The sequence below is a fragment of the Anabas testudineus genome, chromosome 9 (assembly GCF_900324465.2).
Source record: "Anabas testudineus chromosome 9, fAnaTes1.2, whole genome shotgun sequence".
NCBI classification, from domain to species: Eukaryota; Metazoa; Chordata; class Actinopteri; order Anabantiformes; family Anabantidae; genus Anabas; species Anabas testudineus.
Window position 1 is genome coordinate 4,900,053 of NC_046618.1, and position 26,144 is coordinate 4,926,196.

Genomic DNA, 26,144 nt, shown 5'->3' on the forward strand with positions numbered 1-26,144 from the left:
ATCAAACATTCCCAGGATTTCTTTCAGAGGAGAAGATATGAAACATTTGACTTTGTGCTGCACAATAAACAAGACATCTCTTAACCATGTTAGAAACACACATGCAATTTGTCTGCACAGGGTGAAATAATACATTCATAGGAGGGTAAATATAAAATCATTTAACTACACAGTTATATGAATTATACTAATTCAACCGTTTCTTTCAGGTTTGAGGTTAATTATAGCCATATGCAAATATAGGATCACTTTATGTAACAAAGTGTTGTTATCTAATAAATATTAGAGAAGGTCACCTCATTAAGTGACAGTGCCAGCAATTAGTGGCTGCATTAACATTTACATTGTTCCATATGCCAGGTCGGGGGTCTCCACCCACTGAGCCTCCACCTAATGGTTGGACCAGGAAATTCCAGTTTATCTGCACCCAGAGACCAGAGAGTGGCATTTTATTTGGAACAGTTTCTTCTAGACAACCTATTGTACTTGTTTTGTTTTTGTTTTCTTTTATTTGTTTGTTTATTTTTAATTTATGATGAATGCTTCTGCCTTTTTTTTTTTCATATTGCTTCTCTTTGATTGTATGAATTCATGAATGAACACAGACAAATGATATTGCTGACCAGGGTAAAAACAGCATCACGTTTTCTTTTATAGTCCAACAACAACAACAGAAGTTCAAACAAGTATTAGTACAAGTAGTAAACAGTATTTCAATGCTATTCTACTCGATTCAATGCTAGTCCTATTCCACTTTTATCTGACATCTGTAGTTACTCATTACCTTTTAATGCCAGAAAAACTTTTATATTAAAACATAATAGCAGAGTTCACCTGTGCCCCTCGTCACAGGCTTCAGGCTTGTTCTCCTACTTGTTAGCAGTTCCACTGACCGGTGAACATTTCAAATGTTTTTATTTAACTGCTTGAGACTAAAAGTCGTAAAGGTATTCAATAGTATACAAAAAGCAACAATACAACAAGAACAAGTACAAAAATAACCACAGATGTGTGCAGAGGTACTTCTTCTGTCAGACTGAGCTTCAGTCTCCAGGCTGGGGTCATGTAAAGACCTTCACCAGCTGCACATGAACCAGCTCCAGCATCTCAATCCCTGACTGAGGAGGAGGCCTGCAGGTCTGACTCTGGGTCATGACATGGCCATGACCAGACCCTGCAGATGGTTTAAGTGGTTAGATCCATCTGGTCCAGTGTGGTTGTGGTTTCACGCGCATTGCGCACGACCATCAGTGGTGATGCTGCAGTGGAGGAGCAGGGAAGGTGCCTGTGTTGGGAAGCTGTGGGTCCCCCGACGGCTCTGCAGAAACCTGGGGGTCTGGAAGGAGGATGCAGTGCCTGCGTCTCTAACTGTGGGGGATAATAAATGAGCCGCGGTGGTTTTAAGGGGGAAGGAAAGGAAAGATTGTGTCGAGCCACTGGCTCGTCCGGCTTCACTGTTGGCTGCCACTGGACCGAGACGGTCAGCCCAAACAGCTTCTTGAACGCCTCGGCCAGCATCTTCTTGGCCATAGAAGCAGCATAATGGGATGAGAAAGCTACTATAGCTGACACCTCCTCGGGCCCCGCCGTCACACACACTCTTTCCACCCCCTGCGCCAGACCGCGCAGCACCTGCAGCAGCCCCTGCTGCCTGGTGGAGGCCGGCAGGTGTCCGACGCGCAGCTGTCTCTTCTCTGTACTGCGGCTCACTTGGAGAAAGACCCCGGGCTCCAACATGTGGCCGTGGAGCAGGCGGATCGCTTCGGCAGCTACAGCCGGTGACGCGTATTTGGCGTAGGCGAAGCCGCGGTTCTCTCCGCTGAAGTTCATCATGAGCCTGAACTCCCAGAGAGGACCCACGGAGCTGAACAGGGGGATCAGCTGGTCCTCATAGGTATCTCGTGGGATCTGGCTGATGAACACCTCGCAGTGGGCCCCTGGTGTGGGGCCGTCCCACACCTCAGGGGGACCTCCATATTTCCTCTGGCCGTTTACCTGCGTCAGTTTAGTCTTGGTACTTTGTGCCCATGTTTCCAGCGCCTGTGTCCGCTCCAGATGTAGCACCTTGCTCTGCGTGCGCTCCATAATCCGTGGTTTTCGCGGACAGGGACTCCTCCTTATATGTCCATGACCAGAGATGCACCGTGCCATAGGCCGCACAGGTGGATGCCTGGGGCGCAAAATGCCATTTGGAGGCCGCACTACAGTTTTATGAGTGGCGCCGCTCCCCAGGGGTTAAATTGGGTCAGAACTCACCGGCTCCTGACATGCAAATAACCACCCAGCTATAAAGAATAGGTCTCCCACTTCTCCTGATGTATAGGCTTTGTCTTTGCAAACAGAGAACACGGGAGAACATGGATCACCTCCACAAAGATGTTTTTTTAAAGATTGAAAGGATTTACTGCAGGGCTGATATATGTGACTGAACCAACACCTGTAATAATACAGCTTCTCATTAGCTGTGTATGCTTGTGGAAGGAGGACAGACTTATTTTCTTGCTTTTCTCAACATTAATATGTACACGCATCGCTTCTTATTTTGAGAAACAATATCAGATTTGCCTTCCTGCAAAGAGTTAAGACACCCACGGTGCAAAAGACAAACAATGGAGACAGTGCTCTGGCACCATGGTGTTAAATGCTGAGTTACAGTGATCAGACAGGATCCTGGCACAGGTTCCTCAGCAGGGGGTCCATTAGGGGGTCAGTGATAGTTTTCAGGTGGTTGAGTCCTTTAAAAAAAAAGCCTCTATTGCCACAGGGGTCAGAGCAACAGACCTGTCGTCACTGAGCTTTGTAATCCTGGCACATGTGGACATTTCAAAAGCAGAACAGATATAACACGGACATTCTTCCCCGATAAGATACCATAAAGTATGTGTGTGTTTACATGTAGGTAACATTTGATGAACAGCCACAAACAGAGGAGCTGAGGTCTTGGAAGACGTAGAGCAGCCCCATGCTGACTGGACCGTACACACACTGACCCGCTTGCAGGAGGGGGACGCATCACGGTGCATTCCATTTCTTTTGTCCCTGGAAGAGCCACAGCAGACAAACGTCCTCTTCACACGTCAGTGCAGATGTGGGGAGAGGTGAAGTGGTTCCAGGAGTGAGGGGTGTGAATGTGGGTCCTGCAGTGAAATGCTTTTGTGTATGCTTATGGGAGGGTGGGGGTACTTTCCTCTTATAACCTGAATTTAAAATATTATGTTCACTGGGGATACCACATTGAATTTCTAGTCATTCTTTCAGTTCAAAAAAAAATCTCTTTTTCTTTTTAGGTTTTTGGAGAGGCAGTGTTTTTGGTGTTGAATTCTTATAGAATAAGAAGAATAAAGACCTTGTTCTGAAAACTGCTGGTAGGTTATTGCCAGCTGTGTGATTGCAGGGGGAAGTGAATAGCAGTTGTCCTGTTTTAACTATAGCGAGACCAGATCAATAGACTGTCTCTGTCTGTCTAGCTCCACAGCTACAAGAGACATTATGCTTTGGCTACTGGACATAATGCTGGGGCAAAGTCTGACATCAGAGCATAAACCAGATTCTAATAAGATAAGATAAGATAAGATAAGATACTTTAATGTCATTGTAATGATACAACAAAATTAGTTTGGTAACTCTCAGAGATTCCAGCAGCAATAAATATAAATAAATAAATAAATAAATAAATAAATAAATAAATAAATATATATATATATATATATATATATATATATATATATATAGAGAGAGAGAGAGAGAGAGAGAGAGAGAGAGAGAGAGAGAGAGAGAGAGAGAGACATTCAGGAAGCAGCAGAAGGCACAGACATGAATTACAGATAAACAGCTGGGCAGGATATGTACCTTGACATGGCGGATTTGGTGACAGCAACAGAAAATGATCACCATGATGTGTTTCCCCACAGAGACACAGCACAGACAGAAAGAAGCACCAAGGCATTGCAAATCAGATTGAGATTAATCCCAAACATGCCCGTTTGGGCAAACTTAATATTAAATTTCTTCCTTAGCTGTTCTAATGGAAAACTCTAAACTGAGTAAACTCAATCTGCTTGGATCTACTTTTCAGTTTGTATCCCTATTTATTCTGTAACTAATCAAAAAGCATCAAGTGAGGTTGTGTCCCTTAGCTCAGTATAGCTTTAATAATAATTAATAATACCCCTAATAATAATCTACCCCTCCAGCCGTCAGAATAGCCTTCATAGCCACATTTGTGGATTGTGCAGATAAAGAATGTCCTTATTAATATTATTATTTATTGAGGAATAAACTCTTTAGACTGACAGATGCTGTGTTTAAGGATGGAAAGTCATTGCTAAACGTGTTGCTTCTCAGGCAAAATGTCAAATGCTGATTGGTTGACTGGTGTCAGTCGCTGCCGAGGAGGGGCGATGTGATTGGACCGCTGATAAATCAGTCATCAAAACGCCGGTACAGGGAGGCGGGGCCCGAGCTGGTTCGCTGTTTGGTCTTCTTCAAGATGTCGGGGCTGCGGTGGAGGCCGTGTAGTGGCTCACCCAGGATAAAATAATTTAGAAAGGTAGTCGGGCACCCAGTTGGAGACAGTTGGCTGACATTTTACGGTGAGTAATACTGTAACAGAATAAATAAGCGCTTTGGAGCTACTTAACTATTTCCGAAGCTATAGCGAGCTGCTTAGCTTGATGGCTGCCTGTTAGCATAATAGCATTGTCGCTAACGTTACAAGGGGCACGCTGTGCAGCTGCCGACTCAGATGCGCAAAAAACCCATTACGCCCCATTTTGTCTTACGATTAAATTAACGTATTTACTTGAATAAATGTTAATCTCCTCAGACATATGTAGTCATGTCAAAAGGTTAGGTCTATATCCGAAGCTCCGCAGATACATATGACAGTATTTTAGTATGAACTTACTTAAATAACTACAAAGTTAGATCTAGTTGAGTTAACGTTACTGACAACTGCTCTCACTGTCCATTTTCTCTAGCTACCAGAAGATCTCATTGGAGGATGATCAATGCCTAGATCCCATTTTAAGCTGAATGCATTGTGATTTCCAATAATTGAGACAGTGATTCTGAAAGCTGTCTACATTAATGAAAAGAGCAATGTAGTCAGCTTAGCGTATTCACCTCTGGTACGTGGTCTATACAGGGATGTGTTTCTGCATGAATTCTGGGTTTAGATAAGAAGAAAGCCTCTCAACAGGTCAGATTTTAAAATAATTAAGTTTGCAGTCTGTAGAAGTTACATTCCAAGGAAATGGAGATAGATGATGTTCTACCCCCTCTCCCCTTGGAGCCACCTGATGATTTTGGCCAAGATGAGGGCAGAGCACCTCCACCACCTCCCCTGCAAACGTCCAGTGACGCAGAGGTAATGGACGTTAGCTCTGGTGGTGATGGATACACGTACACCCCAGGGGACGGGGAAGCCAAGCCACAGCTGCCCCTGAGCAAGGGCTCACTAACTTTCTGTAGCCACCTATCAGATGAAGCCAGTCCACAACCACCATGCCCCAGAACAGCCCGCCATGCTCCCCCAGTTACCAAGTTCCTACCAGACCTCAAGCTGCTCAGAGATGTTAAGATTAGTGTAAGCTTTACTGAAACCAGCAATAGTAAAGACAGAAAGGTTTTGTACACGGGTGAAAAGCAGGAGGAAGGAAGTGATGGCTTAGACAGCGTTAATGGTGAGTTGCATGACTTGACTAGTGAGCCGGAGGTTGCTGAGGGTAACTCTGGAACTGGAAACGTAGGAAGTCGAAGATCAGAGGAGACTGAGGTAGACCTGGAAAATAAAGTAGAGTTCGCCGTCCTGGATGAATTGGATGACTACTACGAGAACTTCCTGGATCATGATGATGGGGAGCATGGCGGCTTTAAGTCTGATGTCATAGTTCAGCAGGAACAAGCAGATGACGAGGCCATGGCTTACTCATATGAGGTATGTCTGTTCTTAAGTTTGCAGTTTCCCTTGTCACTATAAGCTAAACAACCAATTTGTCACCACATTGGCACAGTGGGGGTGCAGTGATAGAAACGAATATAAGTTTGTCTGACACTGAAAACAAAAGCAGTTCAACTTTAGCTGTAGCGCAACATAATGTGGCCCTTGAGTGGAGCAGTTAAATACATGCAAGTACTAATTCTTGGAAAGTAATTGATGGTTGATGTGGTTGTAATGACTTGTTGATTTGATATTGCGTCACTTGAGAACTGTCCTGCATCAATGCAGGTACGACTGGTTAACCCAGGATTAATTGTCATTTTAGACAATTGAGATTTGTTATTTTATTTCTTTGTTTTGTGTTATCTAGAGGGATATGTGTGTGGATAAAAGTGGTTAGTGTTATATTAAGATTTTTCTTCTTAAATCCAGGGCATGCCTCTGACACAAAAGTAATAAATGCTAATAAAAACAATTCCTAGTCATCCATGATATGTCTAGCAGGTCATTTGCCAACACTTGGTTAATTGTAATTTTTCCAATATTTTTTCAATTGTACTGTTGATTTTGGCAAACTGATTACCTTTGATATCTTTTTTACATCAAATTTGATCTGCATGTGAGCTATTTTGTATTTGAACTAAACACATTTACTAGGCAAATGTCAATTACTTTTGGACATTTGTTAAAAGCGCTATTTCAGTCGTATAGTATAATAATCGTTGTTAGAATCAAAAATCAAATTTTATGGTGACTTATTCTTCTCTTCTGGCCTTAACCACTAACTCTTCCAGGAGGAGTTTGACAATGATGTAGACGCTTTGCTGGAGGAAGGCATGCCAGTACCAAAAAAGATGCGCCTAGCAGAAGACAAATATGGTGGAGACAGTGATCATCAGTCAGATGGGGAAGGAGGTGTTCAGCCCATGATGACCAAAATTAAGACTGTTCTGAAGAGTGAGTAGTGGCTCTGTCTCTGTATGGTTGTCCTGTTTTTTCAGGTTCTGTGTGTCCTGTTTATTTTTTTCTGTTGTAAGTGGTTTTAGTACCAAGGGATATTCAAAATACTATCTGGTACATATGGATTGCATCTGTAAAGTGCATTTAGAATTAATTGATATACTCTGCCTGTCTAAAAAAATGTCACACACTCTAATATTTTGTTGGACCGCCTTTAGCTTTGACTACGGCATGCATTCACCATGGCATCGTTTTGATAAGCTTGTGCAGTGTCACAACATTAATTTCCATCCAGAGTTGTATTATTTTTTGCCAAGATCTTGTATTGATGATAGGAGAGTGAGGTCGGGCTGAGCCAGATGAATCCCAGCATTGTCATCTTGGATTATGTCCATGCCATCAGGAAAAAAAATCCATTGATTGAATTAAGAACATTTAGGTAGTCAGCTGACCTCGGGGCAGGCAGTGGATTATCATGCCCAATCAATAGTTGTGGGGCTGTTACAAAAAATCTGCTGGCTTACTTAATTTTTCCTTGCTCAAAATGTTAAGACAAACATACTTGCACTATACACATATGCACACCACATAAAATTGATAAATCATGGAGAGAGAAGAAAACAAAACAAAACACTGTTCCATTATTATTATTATTTTTATTTTTTTTTGTTTGAAGTCATGACTTAATAAACCAAATGTGCAGATATCATATTCCACATCACTGTGAAGAAGAAATTACATTATAACTGCACTGAATAGATCCCATCAAGAGAGGTGAAATGAGCACTACAACAGCACTGTGTCCATTATAAAGCTGAGTATTGTTGCTCAGCTGAAAAAAAAGTCGCTCAAATTGAGATCACTAATATTGTGGTACTACTACATTGGTTTGTATAGTACCAAATTGGTTGTCCAGTTAACATCACAGGGTAATGAAACAGTGTGAGGGGTGAAATTGTGTTCACATATCACTTGTGTTGGGCTGTTTTATTCTTAAACATAATCTTTCCATATGCTAGGTCGGGGACGTCCACCCACTGAGCCTCTTCCTGATGGTTGGATCATGACATTCCATAACTCAGGCATTCCAGTCTACCTGCACAGAGAGACCAGAGTTGTTACCTGGTCCAGACCCTACTTCCTTGGGACTGGCAGTATTAGGGTAAGATGCATGCAGATGCATTACATCATGCTTGATTAACTTTACAATCCAAAATTACTGAGTTTAGTCCTGAGCTTAGCAAGTTAACCTCAGACTTAATGTTGTACAGACATTACTGTATACACATTATGTCACAACTCTTAGGCTTCTTTTTTTTCTTCTTGAACCAGAAACATGACCCTCCAACCAGCAGCATCCCTTGCCTACACTACAAGAAAATGAAGGAACAGGAGGAAAGGGAGCTGAATGGGGAGGTGACACCTAATGCAGAAGGATCCCCAGTCAAGCCTGCAGAGGAGACCACTGGTGAAGAGAGAGCAGGCAAGTCAGATTCTTCAGCTGAGGAGCACGACAATGCCCATCCCTCCGTTCTGACTGAAGGTGGCCCAGATGGCGAGGCTACCACTGACAATAGCCTGCAGGCTAAAGAGTCCCAGCCCTGTGACACTGCCCAAGGAGCCTTAGGACAAGTCAAGGCCAAGGTGGAGGTGTGCAAGGACGAGTCCATAGGTAAGGTGTTTTCATAGTCTATGTGCAGTGATTTTTGAAAGGTCATTGTTGTTTTAAACAAGCTGTCTAAATTTGTATCACCTCCCAGAACTTGAAGAATTTCGCCTGTACCTGGAAAAATGCTTTGACTTTGAGCAAGTCACTGTAAAGAAGTTTCGTACCTGGGCTGAGCGAAGGCAGTTTAACAGAGACATGAAGAGGAAGCAGGCAGAGTCAGAGAGACCCATCCTGCCTGCCAACCAGAAACTCATCACGCTGTCCGTCCAGGATGCCCCTAATAAGAAAGGTAAAACTTATTTGATTTGATTTTTTTGTGTGCAAGTAGGTAAGTTTTACTTCTAATTGCAAGTTCTACTTTTTGTTGAGATTTTTAGGTTTTCTAGACTTTTCAGTGTAATTAAAGGAACATGCTAATTTTTAGCGCTGTCTTTTTAGAAAAAAGTGTAAAAAATAAGAGTTTAAATGTTCCTTTAATGTCTTTGTCACATTTTTGGTTGTGGGATATATATACTGTCATTTGTTAGTAGCCCTATTATATTCACCTGTTCCCTGATGTATTTGGATTGTTATATTTTTGTACAGAGTTTGTCATCAACCCTAATGGAAAGTCTGAAGTTTGCATCTTGCATGAGTACATGCAGCGTGTCCTGAAGGTTCGACCTGTTTACAACTTTTTTGAATGTGGTAAGTTCTTTTGAGGCACACCATCATTTACAACCTGTACAAACACCACTTCTGGAGTAACAGAAATGTGTATGCTTATGTGCAAACAAGCATGTTGCTATTATATAATATACTATAATTACACTTTCATGTTGTTAAGTGTTATGCAATATTCAAAACAAATAAAAACCTTTTTTGTGTGTTCAAACAGAGAACCCAAGTGAACCCTTTGGAGCGTCAGTCATTATAGATGGAGTAACTTACGGCACAGGAACCGCAAGCAGTAAAAAACTTGCCAAGAATAAAGCTGGTAATTTCTTTGATTTACAGTATTAATATACAGATAATAAATACACTGCCCGAATAAATGATAGGGAACACTTAATTCATGCTGGATATGTGTACTCCCATAGACTGGATAATGTGTTAGTAACAAAAGGATGCCTCGTTATTTGATGGAAATAAAAATTCTCAACCTACAGACACCCTGAAAATCCAAGTGAAAAAATGATGTGGCAACTTGAAACGGTACTCGGTAGTTTGTATGGTTCCCATGTGCTTGTATGAATGCCTGACAATATCAGAGCATGCTTCTAATGAGATGACGAATGGTGTCCTGGGGTGTCTCCCAGTGTGGAGGCAGTCAATGGCATCAATTCCTTAATCCTCCAGGAACTGCTTGCAACTCTCACCACATGAGGCTGGGCATTGTTATGCTCCAGGAGGAACCAAGGACCAACTTCACCAGCGTAGGGTCTGACAATGGTTTCAAGGTTTTCATCCTGATATCTAATGGCACTCAGGGTGCTGTTGTCTTGCCTATAGAGGTCTGTGCGTTCCTCCATGGATATGCCTCCCCAGACCATCACTGACCCACCAGCAAACCGGTCATGCTGAATTTGCCAGACACTTTGATGTCTGCACATGTGCTTAGGGTGCACCTACTCTCATGTGGAAAAGCATAGGGTGCTGCTGGTGGACCTGCCAATTCTGGTGTTTTTGAGCAAATGCCCATCGAGCTCCACAGGTCCCACTAGAGGATAACAGGCCCTCAGGTCACCCTCACGAAGTCTGTATCTGTTTCGAGCTCTACAACACCCTGGCCAATAACGGATAATTACTAACTACTTTTACTATCTTTATCTACAAGACTTATTAAAGGTCCATAAAACTTTATTGATCCCAGAGGGAAATTGTTTTGCCTTGTTACAGTCACTCTCAACTCAGACAGAAAGAAAGTGAACAACAACCAGAAAGAATCAACACCAACGCAAGTACAGAATAACATCAATATAGAAAACTCAGTGTAAATATACAGACTATGTAAGATGGTATATTAGGTTTGAATGACAACAGATATATGAGAAGAATTTGTCCGTTTCCCCTTCCCTTACAGAGGGGGGAAGAATTGTAAAGATTGGCCACAGCACTTGATGTTGATCAGTCTTTGGCTGAACGTGCTCCTATGTCCAGCAGCACACAGTGCAGTGGGTGAGAGGGATTGTCCAGGTTTGAGAGGAGTATGGACAGCATCCTCCTCTCAGCTACAACATGTAGAGGGGCCAGCTCCACCCCCAGAACCGAGCCAGCCCTCTTGATCAGTTTGTTCGGCCTGTTCTGCCACTTTCATGTTGCAGCCCCAGCATACCACATCATAGAGGAGGATACTGGAACCACAGACTCGTATAACATCTTCAACTCCATGCTGCAGATGTTAAGGGACCTGAGCCTCCTCAAAGTATATCTGGCTCTGAGCCTTTTTGTACAATGCTGCTGAGTTCTTAGTCCAGTCCAGTTTGCTGTCCAAGTACACTCCCAGATATTTTTACCTTGATAACCCCCCACCCATCCCCATTCTCTATAGAGATGTGTGACTGGACAGATTTCTATCACCAGCTCGTTTGTTTTACTGATGTTGAGTTGAAGATGGTTGAGTCTACACCAGTCCACAAAACTGTCCTCCACTCCCCGGTACTCTGTGACATCTCCACCCTGAATACAACCTACAACTGCAGAGTCGTTAGAGAACTTCTGAAGATGACAGGACTGAGTTGTACCTGCAGTCTGAGGTATACAGGGTGAAGAGAAATGGAGACAGAACTGTCCTGTAGAGCACCTGTGTTACAGTGTTAACCTGCAGATTTTTTTGATTTCTCTCCCAGCCAGATGAGGTTGAATGCACTGGAGAAATAAATAAAAAAACAAAAAACAAACAATCCTCACTAAGACCCAGGGCTTGTCCAGGTGGGTGTAGATGTGATGGAGCAGATGTATGATGGCAATATCCACTCCAGGTTGGGGATGATAGGCAAACTGGAGGGGGTCAAGTGAGGGTTTGACCATAGATCGGAAGGAAGGAGCTCATCTTATCTTTTGATTGTTTGGTTAGAGACATTCACACCAGTAGCTAGCTGGAAATCATTTTGTAGGGCTCATGCTCATCCTGTTCATCTTTGCGGCAGTCTTTAATGCAGTTATAGGACACATTCTTTATGTACACAGTTGATAGCTGCATTGCTACATTTGCAAGTTTTAATATTTCACCATTTCTGCTCTCGCTGGTTATTTGCAGCTCGAGCCACACTGGAAATCCTCATCCCTGACTTTGTGAAGCAGACCTCAGAGGAGAAGCCTATTGAGGGTGATGAACTGGAGGTGCTCCTTTTTATTTTTTTTTTCTTTTATTTAGTCCTTTTTTATGAATAGAATAGAGTACGCTGAAGTTCAATCTGAAGTATCCCTAACATTGATGGCAGATAAAATGAGTTTTTACAAGAACTTCTACCAAATGTCCTGATGTTAATTAGGCTTTAGAAATGGAACAATTCTGACATTACCTGTGATTCTTTCCCACAGTATTTTAATCATATCAGTATAGAAGACTCAAGGGTGTATGAGCTGACCAACAAAGCAGGACTACTTTCGCCATATCAGATTCTTCATGAGTGCCTTAAAAGGTAAAAAACAATTCCCCTCATACTGTACTATACTTTCTTACTTTGTTATTATGTAATTTAAAGCTTTTATTAGTCTGGAATTTACCGTTCGCTCTTTCCTGCAGAAACCATGGAATGGGGGACACCAGCATTAAATTTGAGGTGATCCCAGGCAAAAACCAGAAGAGTGAATACGTGATGACGTGTGGAAAACATACTGTGCGCGGCTGGTGTAAGTAGATGCTGTTCTCCATCTAACCACTGAGGTTGAATCAGTTGATGTGTTGAGCGGCAGAATTGTTACTCCATAGATTTAGTGTTTATCTTTCTAGTTTATGTATTTCTTGAATTGAGTGCAAAGAATATTGGAGACATTTCTAGTCAGTGGAACTGGTGCTTAATATACACTTGTAAAATCTTTCAGTTTGAATGTATTTTGAAATCCAAGTCTATTTACTACCTGTGGTTTTTATATGAACCAGTTCACAGTACAAGTTAATTTATTACCACAGTACAAGAGCACTTAAATATTTAGTTTTGTCTTGGAATTTCATTTAAGTGAAGTTTCCTCTTGATGGTATTCTTTCAATTTCTGGGTCTGTTTTGTTTTGTTTTACCTTGGGGAGCTAACTTGTCTTTCACACATGTAGCTTTCAGTGACAGTTTTGTATATTTGTCACTAGGCAAGAACAAGAGGGTTGGCAAACAGCTAGCATCCCAAAAGATCTTACAGATGCTTCATCCTCATGTCAAGAACTGGGGCTCACTGCTGCGCATGTACGGCAGAGAAAGCAACAAGATGGTGAAGAAGGTAGAGTACACACTAAAACACTTGATGTACAGTAAACTTTCTGTTTTCACAGGGAAGGTTTGAATCAAGTCTAGATTTTATTTATGTATAAAATGTTTTATTAATGGTTTGGATCCATGTTTACAAGATACCAGCTGTGCTTTTGCTGGCACATTGCTGCTTCGTGTGTTGATCATTTGACTAGTGTAACATCATTGGTAGTACTGTACCCTGTAGCCTGTGTGGCTGCATAAGGTAAACAAAACAGATGTAATCATCACATAACTGTTTCATAGCATTACCACAGCCCAAAACCTCTTTGGACATTTGAATCTGAATAGACTATGGTAGTAATGAAGATGGATCATACAGGTACATCTCCATGACTTTTAAACAATGGATCTTTTGCAGGAGAGCTCTGACAAGAGTGTGATCGAGCTCCAGCAGTATGCCAAAAAGAACAAGCCAAATCTTCATATCTTGAACAAACTGCAAGAAGAAATGAAGAAACTGGCCACTCAGAGGGTGAGAGGAATTTTTAAATTAACATTCTTACAAATGTTATCTTGTTGGAGGATCTTCAGTGAAATTTTAGACATTGTATGTAAGTACAATGTATGTACTTTTGTGTTTTCCTGTAATATTTGGTTTTAATGAATACAAGTATAGTGATAGGGCTTTCCTGGAGCAGGCATTTTTACAGGTATTACTGAACACTAACAGCATTTTATTCTCAACTGTGTATGTGTTTCATTAAGCCACAAAAATGAGGTGGCATGCACAGTGTTCCCTTTGTAGCTGCATCTAAATTCACTAAAGCCACAGTGTTAGAATGTTGTCTGAGATGAATGTGTATTGTATGAGCCTCTGTTTCTGAGTGTAGGACTTGTTGATGTCTGTTTTTGAAGAATTCAATCTTTCTTCCCCTGCCAAGAATCAAAGCGAGTTTACTAGTTGTAGAAATTTTGTCACCAGAGAGCTCAGTGAAGGAAAGACGAGACAGTAAATTTAATCCAAATGATGCGCTGAACTTCATTTATGCAGACAGTAAATCTACAGGGTCTCAATTAGCGGACATGAAATTCTTTTCTCTAGTGGAGCTATACTTGCTTGAGGTTTAGAGGATGAGAGCTGACTAGTGTAGCTGTCAGTCATTGTTGATTAAAATAGAATTTCCACTGTTTTGGATTGAATATTTTAGAATAATTAGCTCATTTTCTAAACCTGCTCATCATGCCATCATTATTTTGTTGGTTTTCTTTACCAGGAGGAAACAAGGAAGAAACCCAAGATGACCATCATGGAGTCTGCCCAGCCAGGAAGTGAACCCCTCTGCACTGTCGACGTTTAAGTCTCGGAATCACTGATGAACCACAGCACTGAAACCCAGTCACTGTCAGACACACACCACCACCATTACTTAATTATGCATTACTGAGATCTAATATTCAATGTGTTAATGGTGTTAACACATTGTCCACACCAGTAAAACTGCTTCCTCCATTCATATTTTATTGGATCAGATGATAGGGATAAGGGGTAAGGGTAGGACTTAAATGCACTAACAGACCTTAGAGCAAATATCGTCTACCTCTCTAGATGCACCCTAACAATGGCACTAGGAAAAATTCCCCAGGGTGCAGAGATGTTAGCATGACTTGATATTATATAAACCACTTCAAAATAAAAAAGCATCATTCTGACTGCAGCAATCACTACCTACATTGGTTTTGTTTTGAAGTGTTGTTTTCAACAGTCACAATCTTAGAGTACAAGTACCTTTTGTTTGTACTTAAAATATTTGAAAGGGACTACTAATATTTGTGTGTTTATACCATTCACTTAACTGGGAAACAAAGTTGTCTGTCTGGATATTGTTCATGGTAGGTGTGACGGATAGTTGGGGCAGTGAATATAAAATATGCTGTTATGTTGACCCTCAGAATGGACAGTTGCTGTCTTGGTTTGCACGATTTTGAATACATGCGTTGTGAAGTGATCACTATTCAGAACTATTGTTATGCACTTCTTTGTCCTATCAGACAATTTTGATGACTGATCATGCTGATGGTACAAGAGTAACTGTTTTGGGGATATTTAGTGTGACTTGTACTTTGAGGGAGTCTTTGCCTTTTTCTTTTTTTCCCCCTTTTTCCTCTTTTGCATTGGCTATACAAGAAACTGATGCCCCTCTACACATACAACATTGCAGTAAACCCCAACATATGGCCACAGCGCACTGTAATGGCAAAGGATCATTTCTTTAATGGTCTACATTCTTGCTAGCTTTTTACTACATATTGAGTATTAATGCCATGCACAACAATTTACCACTTGTTACAGTTCAGTTGCTTTTATAAAATAAATCATGTTGGCTACATGTTGCCTTAGTTAATCCATTTCATGAAGGGCTTAGAGTATATACACTGTACGTCGGACCTAAAACACTCAACATGAAGTGGAAAGACCAAGTCCCCTTTACTTTACAAAGCATTTATTGTTTAGCTAATTAGTATTTTAAAAAGGATAGCCTATAAAACAAGATACTTTAGGGAAATGCAGCATGTGCAAATTTTTATGACTTGTCTTAAAATTGTTTGAATTGTGTATTTTGTGTATGTTTGCCATCATTGTGACAGTTGATCACTTTCTGACCACAATTAGTATACTTGTTTTTCAAAAGCAGCCTTGCTAAATTTAGTTAGACAAGAACAAAAATGTGATCAAGTCTTTGTCCAACACAAGCTGATGACTGTATACCAAAGCTTACTTACAGTCTTATGCATTTTATAGAATACTTAATGTCACTGCAGACTGTACAGTAAAAGCATCTGTAACAGGAAAATACAAATAGAATAGAAACTGCTGTGCATTCTTCGTCAAGTATTTGGCCTGTGCATTTTATACAAAACTTACAAGGACACATCAGTTAAAGCAAGGTTGGCGTGATATTGTAGACTGCTTTAAGAATGTGCTTCCCCCCCTCTGTGCGTACCTTCTCTTGCTAAGTGTGGCCATGAGAAGAGGAAAAAAAATAAATACTGCTTTTACATGTGTTGCTGTCGAGTTGTACCAATGACTTGTTTGAGATGTTGCTGCCTAGAAAATGAAGTATGTATTGCAATTTGAGCTCCTTAAATTTAGTGATATGTTATGCAAAATAAAATGTCTTGACTAATGACTAGAAATGCTTTGTTTTTATTTAGCCATAGGAAGATTACAGGATGTTGATAGAAGTAACGACTTGTTTGAAACCAAAAACTATTTCTGTCTAGGTAGCTTTATGGTCCTAAGACATTGATAACAAGTTGTTAAACTAAAGAAGCATAGCAGGCAAAGGACTTCAGTCCACACAGCTGTGGAGGAATGAGGACATAACTGAATGAGATACTGGTCAGTGGTAAACTATTTGGATCCTCAGTGCCCATGCACTCCTACTATGAAGGGGGTGTGTTTCTAAGGCTAAGAACCTTTGTCCTCCTTACTACTGCCAGTCTGCTGCTGCTGCTGGGAGTCGTAGTCCACTCTCTCCAACAGCAGCAGCATCTCAACATGCATGGTCTGAGGGAACAGGTCCACAGCCATGGCTCGCACTGGACGAAACGGGGCTCCATGAACTCTGTTGGATGGAGCTCTGCACAGGCTGAAAGGAGACAGAAAATTCCCGTGTTAGTGTAACCAATGAACTGCTTTGATAAAACCGTTCCCATTGTCCTGTACTCATTTCACTGCTGCTATTAAAAAGCCAATTTACCACACATTATGACTCACTCGATGAAATTGTTCATGGCTGCCTTGGCGTTGCACGCCACGTACACCAGCCTCTTCAGGTGCTCTGCTCTTCTGATGGCAAGTATCACCTTGGAATCTGTTAAATTCAACGACAACTCCTTTCAGCATGACAGATGTTAGACTGAGTGGACTTCTGTTATGTTTGGTGTTGTTTACTCACGTAGCCCTGCTCTCGGTGGATCCACAATGGCTGTAATGTTGGGTGACACAAGAGCACTGAGAACGTTGGGGAACACATCCTCAGCTTTTCCACAGTGAAACTCGACGTTCGTTAGACCTTCAAATATTAACAAAGGAAATAACAGAAAAAAAGTGAAGTGAAGCACTTTGGATTTTCTGCCACTTACTCATTCACTGCTATCTGGACTCCTACCATTGATCTTTGCATTAACTTTGGCATCTTCCACTGCTTCCTGACACAGCTCGATCCCGATGACCTTCTTTACTCTCTGAGAAGCACATGTCACAAAAGCCCCAATGAAAACCTGTCAAAAAGTCTAATTCCCATGTAAACATAACATTAAAGTTCACTTGTCAGTATCTCTATGAAGACAGAACGGCAGGGGTTTTGTTTTTGCCAAATTCTCAGAACATTGCTGCAGACGTCAAACCTCACATTAGCCAGAGAGATGCCGATGGTTCCTGTCCCACAGCACACATCCAGTACTGTGCTGTCCCCGTCCAGCTGTGCCCATTCCCCCACAGCAGAGTACAGCACCTCTGCAGCTCCTGTATTCACCTGTGCAGGTAACACAGACATGCTGAACACTGGCACAAAATGTGTGTGGAGGCTTTCCAGTTGTATCATGAAGACAGAAACCACAGCTGGAACACATCATGTGTTTAAGTGCAAACATCAAATGGTTCTAATTGTCCTTCACATACAGTAAATCCAGCCGATTCTCACCTGGAAGAAGGAATGAGGGGATACTCTGAATTTTAGACCCAGCAGTTCCTCGTGGATGCAGCTCTCTCCAGCCACAAGTTCACAGGGCAAGTCCTCTGGGTTAGGAGACGCCCTTCACAGCCGAAAACATAATTATTTACACGTATTTATTTATTCTGATGACTGCCATTAAATGCTGAGAGACACACACAAGCACACCACTGGCCCCAATCACCTTTGACCCTCTCTAACAAAGTAAAGAGAGGTTACACCGCTGTGTTTCCCCTCTCCTTCTGTAAAGTACTCCCTCATGGAGCTCTTTAGAGCATCAAGTTCCTCTTCTTCAAGTTTCTACAAACACATGAAAAAGATGAAAGTGAGAAGGGTTTTCATTTTCAGTAAATCTAGGATAGGACTGAACATTTGATCACCTGGGGGTTGAAGAACACTATAGCCATGGCCTGTTTGGTCCTTGTAGTCCGTACAGTCAACTGCTTCCAGTGCCCTTCATATGTCTCAGGACTGTACACAGAGTACGGTGTTTTCCTGTTTGCAAAATAATTGCAAAGTTAAATGGAGCAGATGAAATGTGCAGTAAAACTCTAAATGTATCAAATGTTTGAAATAATAGTACCTGATGAATTTCTGAAACTCGCTCACCACTCTCTTGGCCTCAGCTGAGACATGGCATGTCTCGGCCGGCCCCACCACAGCACAGGAGCCACCTTTATACTTCCCCAGGCGGAAACCGATGGTCTTGTCCTCACCGTCTGCACCCACTGAGATGAGGAACTCGCACTTGTTTCTGTACTCTGTCTGGTACAATACAAAGAAATGTGAACAGGTATTAGACACAAAACTTCTAAACATTCTCTGGTTCCAGCTTCTCAAAGCTAAGGATTTGCTACTTCCCCTTGGTTTGATCATTGTAAATAGAGATTTCTCTGTAGATTGCAAACATTTTCTGATATTTTGCAGACTGAACAATTTATCTTGGCAACAAAAATCAGACAAGACATATGTCATAAGGCAATGATCATAATTATTTGCTACAGCTTTCAAATAGACCTGCGTCCAGCAGCTTTGCAGTGGCTGCTATTTGAAAGTAAATAGGCCAGATGAGGATCTCCCTAATGTGAGAGTTGTGTTAGATCCAATATGTAAACATACCTGTGTAGGAGATGGTCGAATAGGTTTCAGAGGACAACACATTTTGTTGTACTTCCCCTTCTGTGCAAATAGCCATGGCAGCATGGCTTTGTTGGTGCCGCCAATCTCTCTGAAAAGGAAACGACGTGGCATTTACACTGAAAGATATTACTGTATGTCATGTCACTGCATGGCATGAACTCCCTTTAGATTGCAAACATTTTCTGATATTTTGCAGACTGAACAATTTACATTAATTGCAAGGCCAAACATAAAGCCTTGTAATGACACTAAATATGAGATTCCATAACAATATATGGCATTTTCTTTAAGTGCTGTCAGTATCTGGTGTAGCAGCAGATCAGCTATGATAAACAGTAAATGATTGCACTTACTTGGCGAGCCTCTGCAGAACCCCCACCACCTCCTGCTCCTTCCTCTTCAGCTGCTCCTCATACGGCACGTTCCACAGAGGAGTCACCACGTTGGCTATCTGAACACTCAGCGGCTCCTCTTCCTCGTCCCCCTCCGTCCGCTTGGACGGGGGCTGCCCTGCCGCTCCCTCTCCCTCCTCCTGTCTCCTCTTCCTCAGGATAGGGTCTGCTTTGGGTTTGGCCAGCCTGACGCTCAGCACCTGACCCTTCCACTGCATACCATGCACCAGCTTCATGGCTTTGTCACGCTCCTCCTCATTCTTAAAGGTGACAAAAGCAAATGTCTGCCTGCCGAACAGCTTGATTTTGTGCGGGCTCAGGTTGTGTTTGGCCAGGAACTTCTTCAGGTCATTGAAGCCGATGAACTTTGGTAGATTCCTGATCTCCACTTTGTAGATCTCAGATGTGAAGAGGTCCTCTTTGATGTAGCGGTACATGCTGGCGTCTGAGGCTGCCTCAGCCTCAGCCTCACCCTCAGCTTTGACATCAGGCTTTCCATCATCTGTGCAGTCCTGGGAGAGGCCATCAGGCTTCTCCTCCTTTGAGAGAAGTGTATCAGCCACTGGGCTTCCACTAGCGTCTGCCATCACTCTGTTTGGTGGTGAAATGAACACTGAGCAGAGTAAAAAGTATCTTACATGCAGAAAAAATGTACACACTAATAAACACTTTTTATTTGTATTTGTCTTATGAACAACTGTTCACAATTAGCCCATTTTATATGCGGACAGATTGTGCTCAAACATAAAGTTCAGTTTAGGAGACGTAACTTTTTTTTTAACAGTGGATAGAAGTAACTCCAAGACCTAAAAGAAGAAATGTGTCCGTAAGCTTTATTTGTATTTCACTTTAAAAAAAAAAAAAACAAATACTTCGTCATTTCTTGAACTACTAACAGAGCTATGGAATATAATATAGACACTGTTATCCTACTTCAAAGAAAATAATTCATCATTAACTATTATAATTTTTGATAGTCCAAAGTTCCCTATCTTGCTAAATAGCAGCAGATTTAGCACATTTAACTAACATCCACCTAATGTTTTGCAGGTACTTTACCTTGTTGAATGTACTTTTAATTCGACTACTCATCTAACTGTGCAGGACGCCGCCATGTTGCTTTAACCACGTGCGACATGAACTTTGAACTTTCTTAAAGCGACAGTCGTCTCAATACTTAAATCCACTATCCTGCATCATAAACTGTTATAACATAGGCCATATAACATCAAGAGGTCGAGGTTTTTAATGTGCTTAGATTTTGCAGTTATCTCAGCTACAAACTAATACACAGGCTGCAGGATACACAGACTGGAATAATGTATAATACAATATGGTGAATGGGGCACACAGCTTTTTTTGCATAGTGTTTATTTAGATTGCTCATATTTTTTCATATCCAATTCTATAACAAAACTGTACTAATCTGTACAAATATAGATATTTTGCACTGCTGTTTATGTCATTTTGGTTCGATGCTAACCATATTTCATTGTCTTGTACTGTAGCATGCGCAATGACAATAAACCTGAATAGAATGTATTCTAATTATTACTAAATACGAACACACATATCCCAGATTCTACACAGTAGTAAGTAACTAGTACATTTACTCAAGTGTTGCACTTATGTACACCTTTGTAGTTTACTTGAGTATTTCCATTGAAATTATTCCTTTTAGTTCACTACAGTTACATTTGTTTGTTTTTATTACTGTTTCTCTAATAATCTGTACTTATTTTTGCAGTTACTTTTTGCAGAAGTAGTTTTATAATGAAAAAGGAACCTAGTGAACTGATAAATGATGATACATTGTAATGGATTAATAAACTGTCGCTACATAGAAGTGGGTAAAATCAGATGCACCTTTAACTGCTGCTACTTTCGGTCCATATCAAGTCTATTGTTTTCTATATATAGGTCTAGCTATAGGATCATTGACCTTACTTGTTTTAATCACTAGAAATGTTTCTTCGCCTTCTTTTGCGGCAGTAAGTCTTTTGTAAGTTGCACTTGATTGCTGCCTCTGTGCACTGATTTTCCACTGCAGCAGGTTAAAGGCAGCCCTTCGTGCAGCAGGTCGACTGTCTTCATCTATCGCCTCTAATGGAGACCGCCTGCACCGACGCACGCGGCGTCACAGAGGCGGTGCGCGCGCCGCGAGCCTGTGGGCGCGGGCGTACGTAGGAAAAATCGGCGCGCGAAAAGCTGTAGCAGGAAGTGAGAGCAGCTGAAGGGAATCGGCGGCCAGTTTGGGATTTGAATCTATCAAACTACTTCCATAATCTTCAAACATCTACATTAATATGGCAGATCCGAAGGTGAGGTCCCCCGTTTCAGGTCATCTAATGTGTCATGTTCGCTTCAAAATCGGAATTTAGTGACAAACGCGGTGATTTCGAGTGTCAGAATTCGTCAAAGTTTGTAAAGGAAGATGCGAGCCAGAAATGCCGACAATCATGTTGTTTCTCGCGATGCTAGAAAAGCTAACTGGTTCGTTTTCAAGGCTTAAAGAGATGATAGAAGCTTAAAAACTCTGACAGACAAATAAAAACATCCAGGTGTTCCAGTAGGTGATTTTATAATCTTAGGCTTTAAGTTACGGTGACGTTTAGCAGCTCAGAAGTTCTCTGCAGTGTGCAGTCAGTCAGCATGTTAACATGTAGCTTCACACTCATTAGCTTAGGAAGGCTATGGATTTAACAATAAACGTGTTCATTAAACGGTTTCAGTCGTCAGTTATTTGAAGACAATATTTTATAATCTTCAAATAACTGTTTGGCCAAAGACAGTGCGCTTAGATAGGACCGTTGTCTTTGTCTACTAAGCATTCTAGCTGCTAATGTTAGCTGTAGCTAGCTAATAGCTGCGCGCTGGACACAGTGACTCCGTATTATCGAGGACGTAATAGTAAGAAGGTTGACACTGAATTCAGAACCACTTGTTTCTTTTTGTAATGAAAAATATATTGTGGCTTTAGCTGACAACACGGGCTGTGGTGTGAAAGCCCAGCGGGTTGCCGTGGACTAGCCTGCTAGTGAAAGGCCGCGTTCACCAGCTTAACTTCACAATGAGTTGTCTCCGAAAAAACTAAGTATAACAGCTGTTTGTAGTAAGTAGAAGTAAAATGAAACTCCATAAAGATCACATTTGTATTCTCCTCCTATAACTATTCATGCCAGTGACTTTGCTAATCACAGTTATTGTGTTATTTATAATGAAATCTCATCCAGCTAAGTTGCCAGACTTCAGCGTTACATTGCGATAGGATTAAGTTGCTTTGTCTGTAACTAACTAACATCAGTTTAATGGAGTAGGAACGGGCTAAAGGTATGTTTGCTTCGTGAAGAAAGGCATCTTCAGCGGATGACCAGTTTCCTGTTCGCTTAATGATGTTGTACATGGGTGTACACATATTGTCCCAAATCTTTATCTTAATTAAGATTTTAAAATAATTTTGTATGATGTTATTTGTATGTTCTTTCTTTCTGTATTAAGGATGGGTTTTGAACACATCAACCTGAGAAATTGCAAAGTCAAATGGCATTAAAGATGCTTGACTCAGCAACAGCGATTTACAAAAGGCTTTGCCAGTTCCCCCCTACAAAAGCTGTACTTAACCCCTGAGCTCTTAAATCCCTTCATTGAAGCATTCATGGCCTATTGGTCCTTTTATCAGAAGTCACTGTATATCAGCAAGTCTAAAAAAATAGTACCACAGTGACCCCTATCCATACCTAATTATTTAAAATAACACTCAATGTCTAACTCAATTAAGTGTACTTATTTATTTTTATCTCATCTCATTGCTTTTCTTTTTAGGACCAGGAGGAACATGATACCACTGGAGATGGTGCAGAGGACTCTAATCACGATCCCCACTTTGAGCCCATTGTGTCCCTTCCTGAGCAGGATGTGAAAACATTAGAAGAGGATGAAGAGGAACTCTTTAAAATGTAACTAAGAATTTAATAGTCGTCTTAGTGTTAATTTAAGCCAGTACATTGGCACCTTGATGAAGCATGACACCCTATGAGTAAACTATACTGTGTTTTTTCCCCTAGGCGGGCTAAACTATATCGCTTTGCTTCTGAGAACGACCCACCGGAGTGGAAGGAGAGGGGGACCGGTGATGTCAAGCTTCTGAAACACAAAGAAAAGGGCACAATTCGCCTTCTGATGAGGAGAGACAGAACCTTGAAGATTTGTGCTAATCATCACAGTGAGTCGTGTTGACAAATAGGATTGAATTTCTGTTTTATCATTATACAGTATAATTGTATCTTTATAATAACACATTCAAATTTATAGTCAATAATTGCCAGTCGATGACAAATGTGTAAAAACTGTATGGCAGTATTGTGCACATAGTTATGCATTGTATTTGCATGTACACTATGCCCATTCCCACTACTGGCTCTCTGCTGAGACAAAATAGAAACTGTACCAACTTAAGTAAATAATAAAATGTCCAGGTGCACTTGTGTAATCTTTAGATCCAATTTCTGACGGTGTATATGCTTATATACCTACTCTGATGTGTTAACCTCGTTTCCTCTACTGTGAACTACAGTTAAACCCACGATGGAGCTGAAGCCCAACGCTGGCAGTGACAGGGCATGGGTGTGGAACACACTGGCTGATTATGCAGATGAATGCCCCAAACCTGAACTGCTGGCAATACGCTTTTTGAATGCAGAAAGTACGTATTTATATATGTAATGTAATATTACACTAGAAAATTGACCTGACCACACCCTGTTTGTGCATATAGTGTGATTTAACAGTGTCATCAGTCATTGTACAGCATCATTGTCATTGTTCTGTTTACAGATGCTCAGAAGTTCAAGGTGAAGTTTGATGAGTGCAAGGAGGAGGTCAGAAAACATCTAGAGGGAGCAGGTACTTAAAACCTAATTAACTTAATCTTCAGACATTAGCTTTCTAGGAGGGTGTTTTTTAGTTTTAATTTTTTGGCTTCTATTGTGACCTATCGTGGACTAAAATTCAAACCAAAAGGAACATGTGATGTGACAGGATTTAAGAGTATGCAGACACACTCTGTTCTTTGCTGCCCCCTTCCAGCCTTGGACTTTTTCTGTCTGCTACATGAACATGCAGAATGTAATACTTGACCATCTTTCTAAAAGGCTGGTGTCACTATGTTCTGCTACATTATCATTTTAACAGCTTGTTACTGTCTTCCTACATGACTATAACAGCAAAAGGTGACATGGGTCTATCTAAAGTCCTAAATTACAGTTCTTGTATTAGGAATCGGGAAACTATTCTACCTGTTAAACCAGATCACCCCCGGTATCATAGTATACTATTATAGTTGAGCTTCTTAGCTGCATGTAGGTTTGCAACATGTCTAGGTTGCTGCATGTTTAGTAGGCTTTTAAATGAAAATTAAAATTAACAGGAATGCTTTCTCTAACGTCAAATGTACATGCTAAGTAAGCAGAGTCTTGTTCAAACGTCTAATTATATAGGTGACCTTACACTTCACTGTTTTGCCACAGGCAACACTGATGGTGCAAACAAGGTGGCAGAGAAGCTGGAGGAGCTTTCTGTAAAAGACAAGGCATCAGAGGCAAAGAAGGAAGAGGACAAAAAGGAGACTGAAAAGAAAGAAGATGAGAAAAAAGAGGTGAAGGCTGAGGAGAAGAATTGAGAACCAAGAACTTGCTTTGCTGATCTTCAGTTTATCAATTTTTCCTCTTTTTCTACAATAGACTCTAAATGAACTGAATTTGGACACTTGCATATTATTAGTTTTTTTTTTTTTTTTTTTTTTTTATCTGTTTTGCCTCAAGATCACAAGTCCTTGATGCCACTGAGGGAAAAAAATAAAGAAAAAGAAAAAAGAAGTCCTTCCCACCCCATCCCTTTCCTCCTTCGCATCATTCAATGCCAGGCTTTCCATTCTTGTCATCTACAGTTCAATGTTACCTTTGACAGACTGTGAAAAGAGGCTTGTGATAGTGATAAGTCCCACATTGGGGTGTGTTTTGTTTTGTTATTTTGAAGCAGAGTTTGTTTGTAGGGGGAGAGGATAATGTAGCCTGCTTCTTGGCAGCACAGTGTCGGGGACCAGGTGTCCTGGAGGTGCATTATAAATATATAATCCCACAATGCATCTCACTTACCCTGTTCACTGTCCATGCTTCCACCATTAGACAGAGCAAGTAAGGTGAAAACTTCTCAGAGTTGCTTTGTAGAAGTAGTTCTTTGATTCCCTCTTTCATCAGTTCTGCTGAAACTGACGAAGATGAATCCACTCCACGCAGGCGAGAGCCATCGAATGTGTGCTGCAGATCGCAGTGTCCACTGATTACTGATATGGGATCAGATGCACTTAGCTATGTTTTTTTTTTATTTTAATAAAAGTCCCAAGTGAACGGTTCACCAGTTTAATACAGCTACTCTGAATTAAGTTCCACAGCAGGAAATCCAGTTTGCATTCTTTAGATTATAACATTCCCAGACTTAAAAGCATGTAGAGTTTATGTAACAGAGTGTGCCCTATCTGATCTGTGTGCTCAACACCCTCTCCTTTTGTCCCCCCACTAATTGAGTTCTTAACCTTGCCTCTAAAGTGCATCGAAGTGCCAGTGCATCTGTAAATACATGTACATGGATGAAATGTTACTTTTCATTTGCGCTGAAATGATCTGAAATGTTTCCTCCACCTTCGAATAAAAGCTGTTAAAGACCATGTTTGTCTTGATAGAAGAATTGTTTCCTCTGAGAGTTGATGATGAAATCTGGAGCCAGGACAGTGTGGTTTCACAATGTTGAGGGTTAAGTTTTAAATGAAGTATTATATATCAGTTACACAGGTGTTTCACATTCTGCTTTTCTTTTTTCTGAACAACAATCAACCTCATTCACTCAAAGAGATGGAAACTTTATTTA

The 26,144-nt window shown here is 41.1% G+C and overlaps 4 protein-coding genes and 1 non-coding gene across 6 annotated transcripts; 3 read left to right on the forward strand and 2 right to left on the reverse strand.

Annotated features, from left to right (window-relative positions):
- Nucleotides 1-1,185: 1,185 nt before the first annotated feature.
- On the reverse strand, nt 1,186-2,085 carry LOC113150433 (dead end protein 1-like). The gene has a single exon (XM_026342963.1). The coding sequence runs from the start codon at nt 2,083-2,085 to the stop codon at nt 1,186-1,188; it is 900 nt and encodes a 299-aa protein (XP_026198748.1).
- Nucleotides 2,086-4,463: 2,378 nt separating this feature from the next.
- dgcr8 (DGCR8 microprocessor complex subunit) lies at nt 4,464-16,116 on the forward strand. The gene is made up of 14 exons (XM_026342862.1): nt 4,464-4,592; nt 4,980-5,938; nt 6,736-6,898; nt 7,921-8,063; nt 8,234-8,573; nt 8,662-8,859; nt 9,156-9,257; nt 9,448-9,546; nt 11,809-11,891; nt 12,093-12,193; nt 12,298-12,404; nt 12,856-12,983; nt 13,374-13,487; nt 14,230-16,116. The coding sequence occupies exons 2-14, from the start codon at nt 5,255-5,257 to the stop codon at nt 14,311-14,313; spliced, it is 2,346 nt and encodes a 781-aa protein (XP_026198647.1). The 5' UTR covers nt 4,464-4,592; nt 4,980-5,254; the 3' UTR covers nt 14,314-16,116.
- Nucleotides 16,117-16,144: 28 nt separating this feature from the next.
- On the reverse strand, nt 16,145-20,366 carry trmt2a (tRNA methyltransferase 2 homolog A). 2 transcript variants are annotated; one of them, XM_026342864.1, is made up of 12 exons: nt 20,283-20,366; nt 19,185-19,814; nt 18,811-18,919; nt 18,275-18,456; nt 18,072-18,186; nt 17,876-17,991; nt 17,662-17,773; nt 17,371-17,493; nt 17,128-17,203; nt 16,915-17,031; nt 16,734-16,830; nt 16,145-16,605 (listed from the first exon to the last, which is right to left on the reverse strand). In XM_026342864.1, exons 2-12 carry the CDS (start codon nt 19,808-19,810, stop codon nt 16,425-16,427), a joined length of 1,854 nt encoding a protein of 617 aa, XP_026198649.1. In that variant the 5' UTR covers nt 19,811-19,814; nt 20,283-20,366; the 3' UTR covers nt 16,145-16,424. The 2 variants fall into 2 exon arrangements, with proteins under 2 accessions (XP_026198649.1, XP_026198650.1); XM_026342865.1 differs by having other exon boundaries at nt 19,185-19,836; nt 20,283-20,365.
- Nucleotides 20,367-21,406: 1,040 nt separating this feature from the next.
- ranbp1 (RAN binding protein 1) lies at nt 21,407-25,944 on the forward strand. The gene is made up of 6 exons (XM_026344254.1): nt 21,407-21,544; nt 23,046-23,179; nt 23,288-23,445; nt 23,797-23,925; nt 24,057-24,125; nt 24,749-25,944. Exons 1-6 carry the CDS (start codon nt 21,530-21,532, stop codon nt 24,898-24,900), a joined length of 657 nt encoding a protein of 218 aa, XP_026200039.1. The 5' UTR covers nt 21,407-21,529; the 3' UTR covers nt 24,901-25,944.
- LOC113151401 lies at nt 24,274-24,403 on the forward strand. Its single transcript, XR_003297718.1, has one exon. It is a non-coding gene; the product is annotated as a small nucleolar RNA SNORA77 (small nucleolar RNA).
- Nucleotides 25,945-26,144: the final 200 nt, after the last annotated feature.

Coding starts and splice junctions, on each gene's coding strand:
- LOC113150433 (XM_026342963.1), bottom strand. CDS start 2,085: ATGGAGCGCACGCAGAGCAAGGTGCTACATCTGGAGCGGACACAGGCG.
- dgcr8 (XM_026342862.1), top strand. CDS start 5,255: ATGGAGATAGATGATGTTCTACCCCCTCTCCCCTTGGAGCCACCTGAT. Junction 8,574..8,661: donor GTGCAAGGACGAGTCCATAG/GTAAGGTGTTTT, acceptor ATCACCTCCCAG/AACTTGAAGAATTTCGCCTG. Junction 13,488..14,229: donor AGAAACTGGCCACTCAGAGG/GTGAGAGGAATT, acceptor TTTCTTTACCAG/GAGGAAACAAGGAAGAAACC.
- trmt2a (XM_026342864.1), bottom strand. CDS start 19,810: ATGGCAGACGCTAGTGGAAGCCCAGTGGCTGATACACTTCTCTCAAAG. Junction 17,494..17,661: donor CCCCTCATTCCTTCTTCCAG/GTGAGAATCGGC, acceptor TTACCTGCACAG/GTGAATACAGGAGCTGCAGA. Junction 17,032..17,127: donor AGTTAATGCAAAGATCAATG/GTAGGAGTCCAG, acceptor TAATATTTGAAG/GTCTAACGAACGTCGAGTTT.
- ranbp1 (XM_026344254.1), top strand. Junction 23,180..23,287: donor GAAGAGGAACTCTTTAAAAT/GTAACTAAGAAT, acceptor TTTTTCCCCTAG/GCGGGCTAAACTATATCGCT. Junction 23,926..24,056: donor ACGCTTTTTGAATGCAGAAA/GTACGTATTTAT, acceptor TTCTGTTTACAG/ATGCTCAGAAGTTCAAGGTG.